General features: G+C 37.4%; 1 protein-coding gene across 2 annotated transcripts in view; it reads right to left on the minus strand.

Annotated features, from left to right (window-relative positions):
- SLC25A39 (solute carrier family 25 member 39) overlaps positions 1 to 17,649 on the minus strand; it is a 34,027-nt gene extending 16,378 nt beyond the window's left edge. Inside the window, exons 1-4 of one of the 2 annotated variants that reach the window (XM_015832240.1) lie at positions 17,461 to 17,649; positions 10,248 to 10,353; positions 5,043 to 5,102; positions 3,897 to 3,941 (exon numbers count right to left, since the gene is read on the minus strand). In XM_015832240.1, coding sequence (XP_015687726.1) covers positions 3,897 to 3,941; positions 5,043 to 5,102; positions 10,248 to 10,341 — 199 coding nt within the window. In that variant the 5' untranslated portion in view covers positions 10,342 to 10,353; positions 17,461 to 17,649. The remainder of the gene's footprint in view (positions 1 to 3,896; positions 3,942 to 5,042; positions 5,103 to 10,247; positions 10,354 to 17,460) is intronic. The other variant, XM_015832241.1, reaches the window with a different exon arrangement.
- Between the last annotated feature and the right edge of the window lie 453 nt (positions 17,650 to 18,102).

Raw genomic sequence — 18,102 nt, forward strand, 5'->3', positions numbered from 1 at the left:
ACCCATATCTTGATTTTCTTATCATTCAGATGATAAGAAAGGTAGACTTATATCTACAGGCTACACAAGTCTGCTTATTAAAAGATAGAAGAATTTATTTTATCTGAAGCAGGACAGGAAGGATTATTTCTTATGAAGCACCTTGCTTTGTTGCTTTCCAGTCCTACTGTTGTTGCTGGTTTTTCTCAGACATTAATTTAAGCTGATTAGTCATAGACTAAATCAGTGAGTGCCCAGTTTACTCCATGTCTGCATTATCCACAGCAAGCCTGAAAAACCAGCATTCCTAAATTCAATTAAAATTTTCCTTTGGATTTATGAGTTGTCATATTGATATAAAAATTATATAGTTCTCATAATTGAGATATTACTCTTTGTTAATCAAATTTATCAGTGTATATTTCGTAGCTACCATGACCAAGATCTGGAGAAGTCATTTATTTTTTAAGTGCTATTTGTGTTTAATAGTGCCTAACACATTGCATGTTGTATAACCCATCTCAAAGAATGTACAGTTTCCAGCACAACAGAATTAAGAGGCCCAAGAACAAATCCTAACTAATGTTTAAAGGCTGTTTTTATGAAAAGGAAACAGCATCCATGCAGGATATCATCTAGACCAGCGGTCCCCAATCTTTTTTGGCATCAGGGAACGGTTTTGTGGGACACAATTTTTCCACACACTGGGAGAGGGGTGGTTTCAGTTTCACTTGCTCGCCTGCCGCTTACTTTCAGCTGTGTGGTCCAGTTCCTAACAGGCCACAGACTAGTACCAGTCTATTGCCCAGGAATTGGAGATCTCTGCTCTGGACAGAATTCCCATGAAAAATCACCAATTCTCTGAAGGTAAACAACACACCAAGCAAGCCAAACCACAGCTTTTTAAAATTAAGAACCCAGATTGGATGGAAGTCTAACAAGTTAATGAGAAAAATCATGATTTACTGAAAGAAAAATGAAGAGAAATATACATGTTTAATTAAATGCCTGTGAACTTCATTGGCTGGGAGATGGAAAAGAGAAGAAATAATTACCCATTATCACTACATGCAGTGATGAATGCTTTCTGTGCTACTTGACTTACTAGTTCCATCTATACAAAAGACTCAGCTTTTCATTAAAGCATTCTAGTTTACCTGATTACCAAAAAAAATATAAACATTTCTATAGTGTTTCCCTTTCCTATATTGGCAATGAAAATGAAAGAAGAAAGTAAAAATTAAATCTCTAAAATGTCAGATCATGGAGCAAGATTTTTCTGAGCAAAATCTTAACATTTGGGAAGATATTTGGCATAATTATTTCTGATCAGAGAATGCAAATTTGCAGGAAGATATTGAATGCAAAATGCACACTGATCCAATCACGTGTCTCTCCCATTAAGGAATTGCATCAAGGAAGAGAAGAAGCTACAAATCTTCTACTCAGAAGAATAGATAAAGGAAGACTCTACTTTGAAAGAGTATGGTGCCTTAGAAATTAAAAAGTCCTAGTTTACTGTATATAGGATTAGAGAATCTATGTAGATTCTACTGCCTAGATTACAGCAAGTAAAATAAGCTGATCAGCTCTTAAACTACTACAGGGGAAGGAGACATTCCCTCAGGGGTAACCTATTGGAGGCTGAAGAACAACAGGGCTGAAGTATACATTTTTAATATCTCTTCTTTGCCAACTAAAGAGATAGATTTCTTCTACCAGACATTTTTAACTGATCTCTTATATCTGAAATTAATATCAGAATCACATACAACCTGATTCAAGGCTGAAAAATACTTTTTCTTAAATTAGATGAGGAATCAGAAAGTTTTGGGGTAAACCCTTTCTTACAATATGGTACCTAACTGCAAGATTTTCATTTAATGAGAATTTTCAAAGAAGCTATTTCCTTTCCTGCCGGCTGTATTGCATATATTTTGCGTATTGGATGACTCTTTTCTCCCACTTTCATTCCCTACAGATCATAAGTCTAACCCATGGCCATGGGCCACATGTGACCCTGTACAGCTAGTAATGTGGCCACAAGATCATAAACTTTTAACTTTTATTTTGTGATTTATATACATTAACTATATTATGTAATTTTATATGTGGTCCAAGACAATCCCTTCCCCCTCAATGTGGCCAAGGCAAGCCAAAAAGTTGAACACCCATGCTATAGATATTAACTTATAATAGCTGATTTTGCTGAGATCTTAAGAGACAGACAAAGCAGTCAGCAACCTTCTACTGCGCAGTTAACAGCTCTGACACAATGGCTGTCCCAATTATGCCATTGCTGAGATTACCAGATAAAGTTGGAATCTTTTCACTAACCTTCACGACCTGATCAATCACTACACATTGAGCTTTCTAATTCAGAACTTGCACTCAAGTTTACTTTTCCTTCATTATTTTTTTCAGTTTTGTTTTTGATAATAATAGTAATAGCAGTTAAGACTTATATACTGCTTTGTAGAGCTTTACAGCAGGGATCCCCAAAGTGTGGGCCACGGCCCACTACCAGTCTGTGGCCTATTTGCAACTGGGCCGTGTGAGTGCCTGGCTGGTGCCCTTGGTGTGCACAGCCCCACTGGCAAAGCATTGCGGGCACTCGGGCCCTACTCGTGCAAGTGTCATGGGTGTTCGCGGCCCCACTTACACAAGCAACAGGTGCTCATGCGTGTGCCTCTCCCTCCCACAAAACCATCCTCTCTTTCTTCCCCCTCCCCCCCCGGGCTGCCAACTCGGAAAGCTTGAGGAATTCTGCTTTACAGCACTCTCTAAGCAGTTTACAGAGTCAGCATATTGCCCATAACAATCTGGGTCCTCATTTTACTGACTTCGGAAAGATGGAAGGCTGAGTCAACCTTGAGCCAATCAGGATCGAACTCAGGGCAGTGGGCAGAGTCAGCCTGCAATACTGCATTCTGACCACTGTGCCACCACAGCTCATATAATATATGGGTAGTCCTCAACTTAAAATCATAATTGAATCCAAATTTCCCATTTGATAAACAAGACAGGTGTTAAGTGAATTTTGCCCCATTTTACAACCTTTCTTGCCACAATTCTTTAGTGAATCACTGTGTTATTAAGCTAGCCACATGGTTCTTAAGTGAATCTGGCTTCCCCATTGACTTTGCTTATCAGATAACAAAAAGCAATCACATGACCTCAGGGCACTGCCAAACATCCAAGATCAAGAGGGTCCTGCAACAGTCATGCGAAAAACAGTCATGTCACTTTTTTCACTGCTGTTGTAACTTCAAATGGTTACTAAAAGAATAATTGTAAATCAAAGACTATCTGTAATATGCCATTTGGAAGTTTAACCAGCTCAAGAGTTAAACTAAATATGGAACCCTGGTTTCCACCATTATTTTGATAACATATTATCATGATTGATCCATGTGTGTATGTTGGTATGTATAAATGTCTCAGAGTTCCTTACAATAATTCCATTTAGTAGGATACTATTATCTTTGCCTCTAAAATCTTAGTTATGGGATCCAAGTCTACTAGAGTAGCTCGCCTAAGACCACTTTGTAATTTTCAGCAGAACCAGGGTTCATATCAAAAACCTCTTGATTTTCAATCCAGTCGATACATTGCAGCAATGCCTTCCTATTATCAAACATCAGGCCATCACCGTTAATGACTTAAGTGATTATTGGAATTGTAGTCCTAAACATTAGGGAACAAAATCAGTAAAACTGCATTGTCATTTATTTTCTATTGCAGACAAATGAATGCAAATTTCTCAAGGAATAAAGAATATGAACATTTTCTCCTACATAAGTGAGGAAGGAGGGGAAGGACTAAGAACCTATAACACTCCTTTGGGAGTGAGAACAGGAAAAGAGTTGGAGAGGTGATCATGGCACCTTAAATGGGAAAGCACCTGAAATACTCACATTTGGGCTGGTGAATGCTCCAGGGCATAGACTGTACTGACAACACTGAAAGAAACAACATGGACACACTTAATGACAATTGGGATTAGGAAGGAGAAACAGTTGCCTATAGGGGTTGTTCTTCGGGAGCTTCAGCTGGAACAGGAGGAATGAAAAAACGCCAGGTAATTTATTATATTGGGTGTTTCTCCTTTTCTTTTTGATTGCAGAAAAAATACAGATGCTGATGAGTCCATCCAGCTAAGTTTCTTCTTTTTAAACACACGTCTAAATCCTGTGGCTTACGGTGATAAGTTTGAAAATGTGTGACCCATGCCTGATTAAGAACTGAAAACCTCTATAAATCTTCCAGCAAATGGACACCCCTCTGAAGAAAGAGATGTACAAGAAAATAATGTCTTAGCTATAGAAAGATTTAAACAATTTTATCCAAGCCTGGATAAAAATATAAACTGGAGATAAAAATTATAAATCTGCTCACCATGATCCCCTGCAATAAAAAATACACTTCCCTCAAGTCAGCCCCATTTATACACTAGTGGTGCCCTTCTTGAAAGTTAGTCTTAAAATCCAAAAAAATGCAGTTAGTACAGTTGTCTTGCACAATATGATTTTAGAATCTAGATGCAGCCCATATAAAAAAGCTACTATAACAAGAAAGTGCTGATCTTTTAAAGCACAGAAAGCTTTTCCAAGCAAGAGAATAGGGAGAGAATTTTTTTAAAAGGACAAAATGATAATTAAACCATTTGCTTCAGTGATAGTAATCAACTTGGATTAGACAAATTTGCAGAGAGAAAAGCAGCCAATTACTATATTGTAGTCATGTATAATGCCAAAATACCTCCCTCAGCAGGTAATTGTTGAGAGTTTGCTACTGATGAACCTGCTTATGATTTTTCCAAACATGTCTGCTGATAACCATAAGAAAAGTATACTGGACTGGACAGGCTATTCATCTGATTCTATATAGCACTTCTGATGGGTTGAGAGATCATATAAATATACAATACAACCTAAACTCTAAATTGCTACAAATGGCTTGCAGCAGTATGTTTGTCCTGAACATGAGTAAGTCTCTGTAGGTTAGAATATTCCCACAATAACATATTTTTTTCCTTCTGTAATCAAGGAGTAATTACTTACCTTTAGAGAATGGGGTTCTCTGAGCCTGCAATCGGATTTTCACTACATCCAAAGGTGTGACTGAAAACACAGTATTGAAATGGTTGATTATGTGAAACTTAAGCAATATAGCATGTCAAAGCACTAAAAAAATGTATTGTTCAGGACCAAGTGGGGTTTGTATTGGAAAAGAAGTTTTAAATGATACACAATCCTTCATAACATCTCTGTAAAGCCTATGGATGTGATACGGCTTTTTTCCAGTCTGGTCCTCTTTGGATGTACCATAGAATTTCCAGCCAACATAGTCAAAGACGAGGAATTCTGACATTTGAAGGAAAATAATTTGGAGAAGGGTGATCTACTACAATGACAATATTGCAAAAATTATCCTTCTTTTCTCTTGCTATCCACAAAAGTACAATGGGGAGAGGAGAAAAACAAACAGTAAATAGGAAGAATATTCACATACTGTAATGCCTCTAATCCTCCATGTAACATTAAAAAGTGTAGCAACTTATCTTCCGAGCTTTGTAAATACTATTCAGCCACACTTCTGCTGAAATAAGTTTACTTAATAGAAGGTGTACCTTTTGTACTAAAGGAAGTACCTACCATATTGGAATTTGGCAAAAAACTGTAGGTAACATAGCAAAATTTATCATCCAATTCAACTCATATATGAGTAGAATATAGAAACAAACTTCACTGAGTCAATAATGTGAATGACAAAAACTCACTCAACCCTATGTTGTTGGAATGCTCATTGGAGGTATGCTGAGTTGCATTTTGTTGTATTTTTTCATGCTTTCCATATTTATACACACTAATGCTAAATTAATAAACAAAGAGCTTATTTAAATATTCTTGGTGATTATACACTTGAAACTAAATTGGTGCTGATATCAGCACCAATTTAGAAATGGAAAAATGGCATGGTGCTTCTTGTCCTGCTTTTTATGGAATACAGTTTGGTTAATTGCCTAGTCCAGAGGTGAGGAACAATGTCCCCTTTATGACTTGGGGACTGGCTGGCTCGGGAATTCTGGGAGTTGAAGTCCACAAGTCATAAAAGGGCCTTCATTCCCCTTCCCCTCGCAGAAGAACTCCACAAAAACATATCAGTCAACAGGCCAGAGAAAAAGTTTCCTTTATACAGTATCAGGACACACTAATGAGATATTCATGGTATTCCAAAATGCAGTTACTGTTTTTAATGTTTTTAACTTTGTTGCAAACTGTAACTAATATCACCAGATTTTGCAGAATTTCAACAATCATAGATATTGTGCAAACCTGGTTAGTTCTTGTAAGATTTGGGGATATTTGCAATAATTTTAATAACCTATTTTTTTACGGGACTCATAGCATTGGTTGGCCCAGCTTTACATCTAAATGAATCCCACTCACTATACATGCATATGTCTTTATTTTTTGTTTTGTTTAAAATATTGAAAACCAAACAGAGGGAAGAAAATGAGGAAGACCTCCAGGAATACTGCCTTGGGGAAATACATGTTTCAATGGTATATCAATCTAATTGGAAATTTTGACAGTTTGGGCATGTATTTGTAGATTCAATGGGAAATGTTTCACAGAAAAACATATTTATATTTAAGCAAGAAAAAAACTACAAAATATACTATTTAAACTGGACTAAGTAAATATTATGGTAATTGGAAAGAAGCAATAGAGAAAAGAGGTAGGTTTTCAATATTTGCAGAACTTATTATATTAATTACATGGTCAGCCAGATGTTTAGACTGGATTTGACATTTTTACCCACCTACTGAATCCTTTCTAAGGACCTTGGAGAGCAGATGTTGTTTGATGGTGTTAAAAGTATTGTTGCAAGACATCAAGTAAAGCTTCCGTTTCAATAGACTGATATTATTATTAAATAGTTATTATTCTTAACAAGGTTCTCAGTTTGATTCACAGTAACATTTCAAAATGTATTATCCAGATGAAGGAGGATATTAAGAGAAAATACTTTTGACAGAAAAATTAATGTCATAAAATTTATTTTACATCAAACTATGAAACTGATAGCAATGCCTTTGCTGTTTTATTTAAACATGTTTAAACAACTGATATGGGCAATCCTTGTTTAAGTTACAATCTGCCCTTGAAATTATGACTGCTGCACATTCCCCTATAATCATATGACTGCATTTTGGGTGCTGGCAACCAGTTTGCATTTACAGGCAATTGGTAGTGTCCCATGATCACATGACAATTTGTATCATTTTTTGCAAGTGTCCAATTGGGGGGAAAAAACACCCATTCATGAGAATGGATTCATTTAACGACCATGTAGTTCGCTTAACAACCATGGTGACTCACTTTACAAGTGTCATAAAATCAGTTGTAAAATTCAGTCAGTTCATATCGTGACCTACCTAATAACTGTAATCGCTTATGACCAAAATTCCAGGTGCAATAATGGTAGTTAAGTGAGAACTATCTATAATTATTACATTTTTAAAGAACAAACATATACCCAAGATCTCCTTATATATTTCTTACAATTATGAGCGTTTTAATTTTCCTGATTGTAAATAATATAATTGGGCCTATTTGTTAAACTCAATCAAGGACTGAAATAGAACAAATAGTGAATATGTAATCCTGAGACACAGTCTGAGAGCTATTATCTATTATCCTTGCCATCTAGCAAGTTCTTAGTACTAATAGTAGGTATTTGATTATTTTTCCCACACTAGTAGTGATTAGATATATCTGGGCCTTCTAAAGGACATTTAAGAGAAAGAATTAGAAATGTTCTTAATGTATTAGAATAGTTGGAGCAACACAACGAAAACAAGCTACCTTAATGTTTATTAATGGAGAAAAAGCTTTTTACAATTTAAACTTTTCTGTTTAAAATTTTGGAAGATATGAACTCTGAACAAAAATTTATTTACATGAGTGAAAACGATGTATGCTTCATAAAAATCACAAATAATTGTGAATGAAGAATTGACCAAGTCCTGTGAAATATAGAAAGGAATGAAGCAAGGATATGTACCTTCTTCTCCATTGTTATTCTTTCGTGAAGTCTGTAAACTAATGGCACTCATCAATCATTTGGTTCTAAATTTGGAGAGCTGTCTAGGAGGGATAGATGTATTAATGGAAAAACTAAGAGAATCTGGTTGCGCTGGCTGGATTTAAAACACGGAAGAAACAAAGATACTGACAAAGAATATGAAGATGGAAGACCAAGTAGTCGTGAGTGGAGGTACCACATGACCACTGGAGGCTGCAACTGGTCATAGCTGCAAGCCGGTTGCCAACCACCTGATATGCTATCATGTGACCTATACAATAATAGTTGTTAAAGACAATATGATTCCATTCTGTCTACATTTAATTCATTGTTTAAAATCTGAATTATGTTGAAAAAAGTTATGTTAATAGTCTTATATATCTCGCATAATGATATGTATATGCATGTGCGCCTAAAATTAACTACACACTATTATTATACAGACACTTAATATCACAAAGTACTGAGGCATCTAATGCTAACTGTAATGTTTTTGAAATTTAAAAAAATAAATAAGAAAATATAAAGTTTACATTAATGAAATTCATTCACAGTGGAGAATAAAAGAAGGAATCTTCTGGATAAATAATATGGAAAAGAGAATTCTGAAATTAAATAAAGCTCCTCCCAAACTCTTCCTTGGATTCAAGTATAAATCTCAAGTCAGAAGTAGGAATATGCCTGCATTTAGTCTCCCTATTGTATGAAAGGTACGTTCCCATCCATATAGTTGTTTCATGTATCCCACCACAACCTTCCACACAATCCTAACCATTGTCTGGGATACTACACATCCTCTTCACGACCTGTTTTCCTTGGTACCTTCTGGGAGGAGGCTTCGTGGTATCCGAAGCAGAACATCCAGATTCAGTCACAGTTTTGTTCCATATTGTATTAACCTTGTGAACTCTAAAGCTTCCTCCTTCCGTTATGTATTCAAGATGGACAATGATTAATATTTATATGTTACTTATATGTAAGGGTGTAGGTCTATACATATGTTGTATATAGTATATTTAAATGTGTGTAAATATGTGTACACTTTGAGAGCAACTAAATTTCATTTTTAATGTATGCCATTGTGCCCACAGTGAAAAAATGACAATAAAAGTTATCTATCTATCTATCTATCTGTCTGTCTGTCTGTCTGTCTTTCTGTCTGTCTGTCTGTCTGTCTATTTGTCCGTCCATCCATCTATCTTTAGTAAATGATATACTAATCAAATTCCCAAATATCACATGGGAATAGTAAGGAATCAATAGCCTCTCTATTGCTCAGTCACAACTTCCAATATGCTACACATTAACCACATTGGTTAATAATGATGGGAATTGAAATCCAATACTATTTAATAAGCCATAAGCTTCCTATTATCTATATAAATATTTTAATTGAAAAAGCGGTCCCTAACAATGGTCAACTATATTAATCAATGTTAAAGCCAAATTATATAATTCTAACCACATAGCTAAGGGATTAGTTGACAATATACAGATCACTTCTGCACAATAGTTTAAACACTTGGCTACTTTTATTATGTCACAACACTGAGAATCTAGGCTTTGGTGATCAGCAGGGCTAAGTTACAGAAATGTGGGCAAACATCAGGAACACTATCAGAATAATTCAATTCTCACAAAGAAATTCAGTCTGCATATTTTTGTCACTACAGATAATCCTCGGGTTACATCTATTTGTTACAAAAACCACTTGTAGTTATGACTACGCTGAATTTAAGGGGGACTTAAGGAATGTGTGTGTCCTCAGAGTTCTAATCAGTGCTGCATCTCTGCAATCACATGATCACAACCTAGGAACTCAGTGCCTGGCTCACAGGTATGATGTTGCAGTGAGCCACAGCCACATGATCACAATTTCCAATATTTTCTGCTTTCCTTCCCACAAGCAAAATCAATAGAGAAGATGGCAGGAAGTTGTGATCACATGAGGTCCTCATTTAACAAACTGCATGGTCCTCATTTAAAAATAGCAACCAGGACTGCTGAAATTGCCATTGCTAAGTAACACTGCACTTTACCACTGGGTTGTTTGGCAACAGAATTTCCAGTCCCAAGAGCTATTGTAATCTGAGGACTACCCGTACACATTTTTTTACATGCGTGCACATATTTTAAATTATTTCAAATGATACTGCTGTTAACAATGTACCTACCAAAAAGGGAGGTGAAAAGGGCTCCAGTCCCAGACGCCAACATCTGCTGCAGAGGAGTGATGCCCGCCAGCTTCACAGACGAATTTTCAGACATTGTGCTGCTCACCTATACAAAATACAACATCACACTGCATTCGTGTCAGAAGCACTGAGGCACTTCTGGGTGACATCATCATTGCCTGGGGGACACCCAGTTGGGGCTCCTTTCATGTCTCCGTCAAGGAGTTGTGAAGGATGGGAGGTCATCCTTCCCCATAGCAGCACTCCACTCAGGCTTTGAATGCAGGCTTGCTAACATCCAACCTTACCAGACGAGCCATCATGCTCCTATAGAATACATTATATTCTTAATGATAATGCCACTTTAAATTTGTAATCACAAAATCCTTGTACCCACATTTTCTACAATAAAAGCAGGATCATTTTTGGTGTGAGAGATGGTACCTACAGAAGGGAAGGTGGTATGATGGATTACAGTGAAGTGGCAGTTTCCCAGGAAGGATGGAGTACATTTCAAGGGGGAGGCCAAGACAAGAGGCAACACAACTAAATTGTAGACAGAGAATTAGGATAGCCATTCCTAGAAACAGCACAGTCTAGCAAGATTCTGTCTATTGGATATAAGCAAATAAAGAACACGTTGGCTGAAATGTTCTATACTGTTCTTGGGCCTGACCTGATATGTGGAGATTCAAGTATCTAAGCATCTGGATGCATTATTTAAACCACTGACATTAAGAAAATCCTACATTAACATATAAAGCAGATGTGACCAAAGTTTGAGGATTCAAGATTGCCATTCCACTTTCTGACCTTCTGAGTGGTCTTAGGAAGCTATCTAGCAATTTTGCAGTATCATTTGAAAGGATGTAGCTCAACGTTTTTGGTCCTTTTTAGTGGATGCCTGAACTACCTGAAATTCTGAAAAGCACAGCAGAAATCATGGTACTGAAATTTAACCCTTTTGCTGTCACAATATAGAGATACAATATCAGGATGCTGGAGTCGTGTGCAGTTTGTAAGATTCCCACCTCTGATGGATAATCACAACAAAGGATGAAAGAAGCAAAAACAGGAAAACAATTTATTAAATGGTCTTCTACAACCTGGGAAAAAAGTTAAAGCCATTCTGAAAGCAAAAGACTGTACCACCAAGAGGAAAACCAGGACATGCAAGGAATGTGGGTCTCATAAAGAGTTATAGGCAACTACAATAAAATAACTATTGTATCCCACTGTTTACATCCAGTTTGTTCTAATCAGTGTCAAAGCAATCTTGTCCATATTTATTCAAAAGAAATGTAAGAAATTTATTCAGAAGCAATGTAACTTAAATCTACAGGGTCTTGCTTCAAAATTAAATGGAGGTTGCAGCCATGATCTTCAAAAATACATTTTGCTTTACCTTGTTATGAACATGACATTTGCATTACAGTGAATGTATTTACTAAGGGGTCCTTGGTGCTCTCTGAGCTTGGTTGTTTTCTTGTAGATGTTTCATTACCCAAACTAAGTACCATCATCAGTGCTAGTCAGACTAGAATGGGTAATGAAACGTCTGCAACAATCAAGCTCAGAGAGCACCAAGGACCCCTCATTTCAACCCTGAGCTATAAATATTCTCCTTTATTGAAAGTATTTACTTTATGCAAGAATAATATAAATGAATTCAGAAAATATTGATGCATACCCCTTGCACAAAAGCTTTAGATTTCAGTACAGACTTGCAGCAATCATGCGCTGGAGGTATTCTTTTGAATTCATTCTCAGTTGACAGGACTATTATCTGCACAGATACAGAAATGGGAGAGGCCTCCCTTCTGAGACATTTAGCCTCTCAGAAGATGGCATAATGATGCCAGCTTAACAACGATAAGCAGCAGTGTCTGAGCAACTTGCAGAAAGCACAGGATAAAAGTGTAATACGTCACCTCACTTTATTTCAAATAAAGCTGCTCCGTTTGCCTAGCTTCCAACAATAATACTATTAGGTCATTTGGAATATCTGGTATTTTTTATTTTGAATAAAAATAGCTGGATTGCAGAATAAGCCATTAAATATCAGAAGTATGCATCAGGTGTTTGTGGCTAAAAATGCAAATAGGAGAGACAGACATGCTTAACAGTAATTCCATATAATAAGCATGAAAGCCATTTCACTAACACAGCCTGAGGTCAGACTCTTCTATCTTTAAAGCCATTAAAACTGAGAAGCAAGTCAGCATGGGGCAGAACACTGAATTTTGAAAAGAAAGAGATCCAGTCACAAATTCCCACTGGTAATTACAAGACTGCATTTACACTTCGTTCTTGTATTTATTTCTGATGTGGCAAGGTCATCCAACCTTTACTTTGTTTTCCTCAACTGCCAGATTGTTCATTTGACCGATTATAATTTTTATCTCTTGCTATCCACATAGTGACTGTTTAAAACAAGTTATGCAATAATTTGACACTCTTACATACTTGTTTTTCTCTTTTTGCTAGCCTTACTGCTATTGTAACTGAACTTTACCACCATATTCTCCCATGCTATTGCAGCGTGTGGGATAATTCTGCTTCAGTCTAACCTACTGCCTTAGCATGGATCCTTTCCCCCCCCTAATCTGCGTGGCACACACTTACTGCATTTATGTAGTGTTACGTAAAAGAAACATGCAACACCACCGCATTAAACCAGTTCTCCATGCATAAACAAGCAGCAATTCCATATTCAGTGCAGGTAGTCCTCAATTTATGACTGGTTGCTTAATGACTATTCAAAATTATGATAGATTCAAAAAAAGTTACTTATAACCAGTCCTCAAACTTATGATTGGTCATCACGTGATCACATTTCAAGAGCTTGGTAAACAGCTGCCATCTTGATTCTCCTCAGATGTTAAGCCTCATTGGTCCCTATCACTTTCAGTTAGCTGTATGTTTGTGCTGAACCTTTAACAGAATTCCACAGAGATTAAAGTGGCATCAAGTGGTACAATCCCCACACTGCTTGTCACCCATTTCTACTGCCCATATCTAGGAAGAGGAACAAGAGGCACATGGCTTTGAGATATTTTCAGTGAAGTCTATCAACAAAAATGTATGTCAAAACCCAGTCCATAATAATCCTATGAGAAATTGTTGCTATAATCCCATAATCTATAACAGGCCTTCACAACATGTGGCCCACCAAGCAGCCCTGTGTGTCTTGTCAGTTGCTTTGAATCCATTAACAAATCCATTGCCACCCAACACCCATCTTGCTGCTGCCTACTTATTCACAGCCATTTCCACTCTCAAGGACAGGCTGCTATGAGTCGCCAAGCTCCACTGGTGCTGCTGCTGCTGCACCAGGCCACTAGCTGACCAGCACACCAGCTACTCCTCTGTGGCCTGTGATTATTTCTAAGATATCAATGGGCTTTCCCCATTGCATGCTTGGTCCATAATATAGATTTCCAAGTATTACCTTAACCATTTAGTTGTGTCTGACCTTTGGTGATTTTATAGGCAAGTGCTCTCTTCATGTTACCCTTTCAAGCACAACTTCTTTCAATTGTTGGATGTTCAACTTTGGATTTTCAAGTATAATATACTAATTGCTTATGCTTCAGTTGACAAAGCTTTCATGATACGTTTCTTGGTTTAGCATGCTACAGAACCCAAACCCCATAAACAAAAATGGTTTAACATAAACCAAGTTTGTGCATAGAAATAGATTCATTGAGAAGTATAGGTTGGGCTGATTGTCATATAACTGACTTAGACAGCTTTAACTTTCATCATTTAATCTCTCTTCTGTTGCAATCTGCTAGCAAACAAAAAAAACCAAATTTCCTGTTTTTTATTGACTACAAACAGGCAAATTGGTTAACTACTTTTCAACATAGAGGAATGATAATGACAACCTGCATAAAAGACTGCATATCAGGCAAAATGTATGTATATAATCTCCATATTAAAATGCTTATTGATATATATCATTGAATGGGTGTGGCTGTCATAAACTAAACTATGGATTGTTAATTATGATTAACTGAACAAATACCACTGATTGGATTCATATAACATGCTAACTCATATACCATGGTTCATAGCCATAATGACTAGATTTACCTGTGATAAAATCATAAATTATGGCTTAGCAAGATGTGTAAAACCTATTGCTGACAGAAACTGCTTACAACTAGATCCTAATATATGGTTTTCTTTTTCTATATAGTAAGGTAAATTTATATTTTTGGACAGAAGCTCCAACTCAATTGGTAAAAAAATATTTGAACCCAACATTGATCAAGTATGTCAAAGACAATGTAGAATTGTATTACACTGTTACTCCCTGAGTAAGAGTGGTTATGTCACCTGTGCTCTAGTTACCCTCCCCTCCAAGAAAAACTTGAAAGAGTATCTATGAGACGAATGAAAGAGGCCTTCTGATCAAAATCCTCAATATAGTGATCAAACTCCATTTCTCTAGCTTTTCTAGGAAAAACTATGATAATTAAAGCCAAAGTCAAAAATTAATTCGGCGTGACCTAGTGCTTTAATAGCTAAACTTGCTTTCACCTGGAATTCTAGGTTGCATAAACAAGTAGAGAAAGGGGGAAAGGTAATAGTGCATATTTGCTTTACTTAAAATAAGGTCTCTTCATATCACAATAGATTCCAAATTTCAGTCAGATTCCTTAAGACTGGGCCAGCAATAAGATTTCATGGATCTATCCTAAAGAATAAACAATTAGGCTTGGAAGTTTGCAAACACATACCAATTGAGTTATTTAAAAATGCAACTAGAGTTTGTTCTTCATATATATTTCCAAATACTCTCACTCCAGTCCCTTCTAATATGCAAATACTCTTTTTCAAGCAAGTTTCTTCAGGAAAACTTTTTGTACTACTTCAGAGTTACCTCTATAATTCTTAATAATTGCAGTGAAAATAAGCAATCTGGAAAGAAAAACTTTATAAATCATTTGTAATAAAAAGGATATGAATATATTATTCAAAACAATTAAACATTTATTGTGTGGTCATGGTTCAATGTCTAATTGTGCACAGACTGATCTTTCCCTCCCTTTCTCTTACTGGCATCCTAGCTTCTATTCCAACTAAAGCATATTTCTGTGGTCTTGACCTCCAAATATCTTGTGATACGATCACATATATATCACTGTCAGCTTTAAAGTCATACATTTCATTCTTGGCTATAAAAGCCAAGGTCATACACCAATACCAATCATAGAACAGGGATGTAGTCAGATGCTCTTCCCAATTCTAGACACTTATATCTTAATTTTTACTTTGTATATCACATATATATATATTTCTTATATGATATACTGCTCCTCTTTTCTTTTCCATCAGAATAGGTGTGGCAAATATACTGTAAGTTATCCTTTGCTAGCTGGTCTCCTCCAGATTGGTTAACCTACAACTTCACCATATGTGGAGGGTATTGGTTGATAAAGTGAATTTAATTATGACCACTTCATGCTCATAAGTGTTTGCCTTCATGCAAAGGATGCTTGCTATTTTTAAGCATGAATAACCGAATAACAGAGTTGAAAGGGACCGTGGAGATCTTTTAGTCCAACCCCCTTCACAAGCGGGCTGGACGTGTCATGTGGAAGCCGTACCCACCCCATTGCCGGCAATGGCAAAACTGGCCTGATACGTTGTGCGATGTCACGTGACGTCGTGAGTTTGACATGCCTGCTATATCATATCAGACAAAGAAAAGAATGTTTTAAAAGCCTGCATTAGATAGCCAATACAATGATTTTACTGGAGAGAAATATACTTGAATATCATCAACAAAGTATCACATAAGTATATTAATTGCCTTGCAGGGAGAGCCAACCAACCTAGAAATAAGAAGAAATTTCTTGACAGAATATTTGATCAGTGGAACGGCTTCCCTTCAGAAGTTGTGGGTGCTCCATCACTTTCAAGAACAGATCGGACAACCATCTGTCTGAAATGATCTAGGACTGTGGTGGCGAACCTTAGGCACGCATGCCACAGGTGGCACGCAGAGCCCTCTCTGTGGGCACCCACGCCATCACCCCAGTCCTAGGCCTTCAGCTGGGTTTTATAAAACCTTCTCGCTTTAGGCCTTCGTACCCGTGTGCAAAAAAAAAGAAAAAAAAGTTCAATCAATTTCAACTTCTCGCGGGGGGAAAAATAGATCTTGCAAAGTTGAAATTGATTGATTGAACTTTTTAGTCCCATCCAGTCTGCCGTTACCATGGCAGCCACACTCACCCAATGGGCCACACCCAACCAGCCCACTCAGCACCCAACCATAAATAAGTGGGTTTTGGGTTGCAGTTTGGGCACTCGGTCTCTAAAAGGTTTGCCATCGCTGATCTAGGATCTCCTGCTTGAACAGGAGGTTGGACTAGAAGACCTTCATGGCCCCTTCCAACTCTTGTTATTCTATTATTCTGCTGTATCCTGAAAGTTGCTTCAGCATCTACTTTTACAAAGGTGGTGGTGGGGAAAATCCTTCAATCCTTTTTTTTTTTTTTAAGGGGCAAGAGTCCAAAACTGCTAAGGAGACTAACAGAAAAAGCAATGCCCTTTCTTTACTATTTTGTAACCTAGCATCTACTGTACTCTTAAAAATTCCCAATAACTTTCATAATTCCAGACAAAATGCTGAGAGCACTTTGAGAGGGTATTCAACTGGGGGAAATTGCTTTAGATAGGGTATAATTTAGCTTTTTTAGAAGATATGAGACCTAAAAGGGCATTTTTTTCTTTTTTTAAGTATATACTGAAAGACAGACATTCACCTACTGCTTAGGCTAAGCTATTGGTCACTGTTGCATCATACCACCTTGCATACAAGTTCAAGAATGGCTATTAATTGTAACTGTTCAATTAATTACTTCGGGTTAGTAGCAGCATATCCTGAATTCCAGGTGCTGGAGACGAACACTGAAGGTAGGTTGTTACCTTTTTATACCTCACTTGCAGACTTCCCGAAGACATTTATCACTCTAGAAATCTGGATTTAGAACCCTGTGGTGTAATCCAACAGGGCTCTCCTCCGGTCCCCAGGACAGGAGCACGGCAAGTACTCTACCCCAATATAAATTACACACTGTGCCCCCCGCCCAATTTTTACGTTTCGGTCTTGCCTCAGACGATCTCCGCTCAAGGCCCGGTGACAGGCTTCTTCGCGCTCAAGGCCCTTGACCCGCCTGCGCGCGCCCCCCCCCCTCACCTCCTCACTCTAGCCATAAGCACGCTTGCTACTTCTGCGCCCGATGCATCCATAAATACATTCACGAGGGAAGGCGTCCGGATTTCCCGAGACACACGCTAGCACGAGCGCAGCCACCCGAATCTCCGGGATTGGAGAAACAGCGGCGGCGTCATCGAGAAGCGCGCGCGGCCGTCGGAGAGACCTGCGCAGCGCTTTCCCTGGCAGACTCTTGGGAAAGGCAGCCTGCGATTTCCTGATTGGTTAGGTGAAAGGCGGGCGCATTGGGCCAGGAGCACCAGAGAGGCTCATGCCTTTGCTCAAGCGCAGGCGCGCACAATTCTTTCTTACTTTTTTTTGCTTGCGTCGGCGCGGAAGAACTCATTTTGTAAGCGTTGATTGCAAGGAGTGGTTTCTTGTAGGGAGAGGTTTGACTTCCTACTACCACTGAAGAACTAGCCGGCGATCTTTTCTTTTTAATTACGCACACATATGTGTGAAATAAAAATATATTGTTTTTATATTTGTAAGTGTTTCAATAGTTGTGATATTTTTTGACTATTATTATTATTATTATTATTATTATTATTATTATTATTATTATTATTATTATTAATTATTATTATTATTATTATTATTATTTATTAAACTTATATGCCGCCC

This window comes from Protobothrops mucrosquamatus, unplaced genomic scaffold, assembly GCF_001527695.2.
Source record: "Protobothrops mucrosquamatus isolate PMUCROS unplaced genomic scaffold, P.Mucros_1.0 scaffold1, whole genome shotgun sequence".
NCBI classification, from domain to species: domain Eukaryota; kingdom Metazoa; phylum Chordata; class Lepidosauria; order Squamata; family Viperidae; genus Protobothrops; species Protobothrops mucrosquamatus.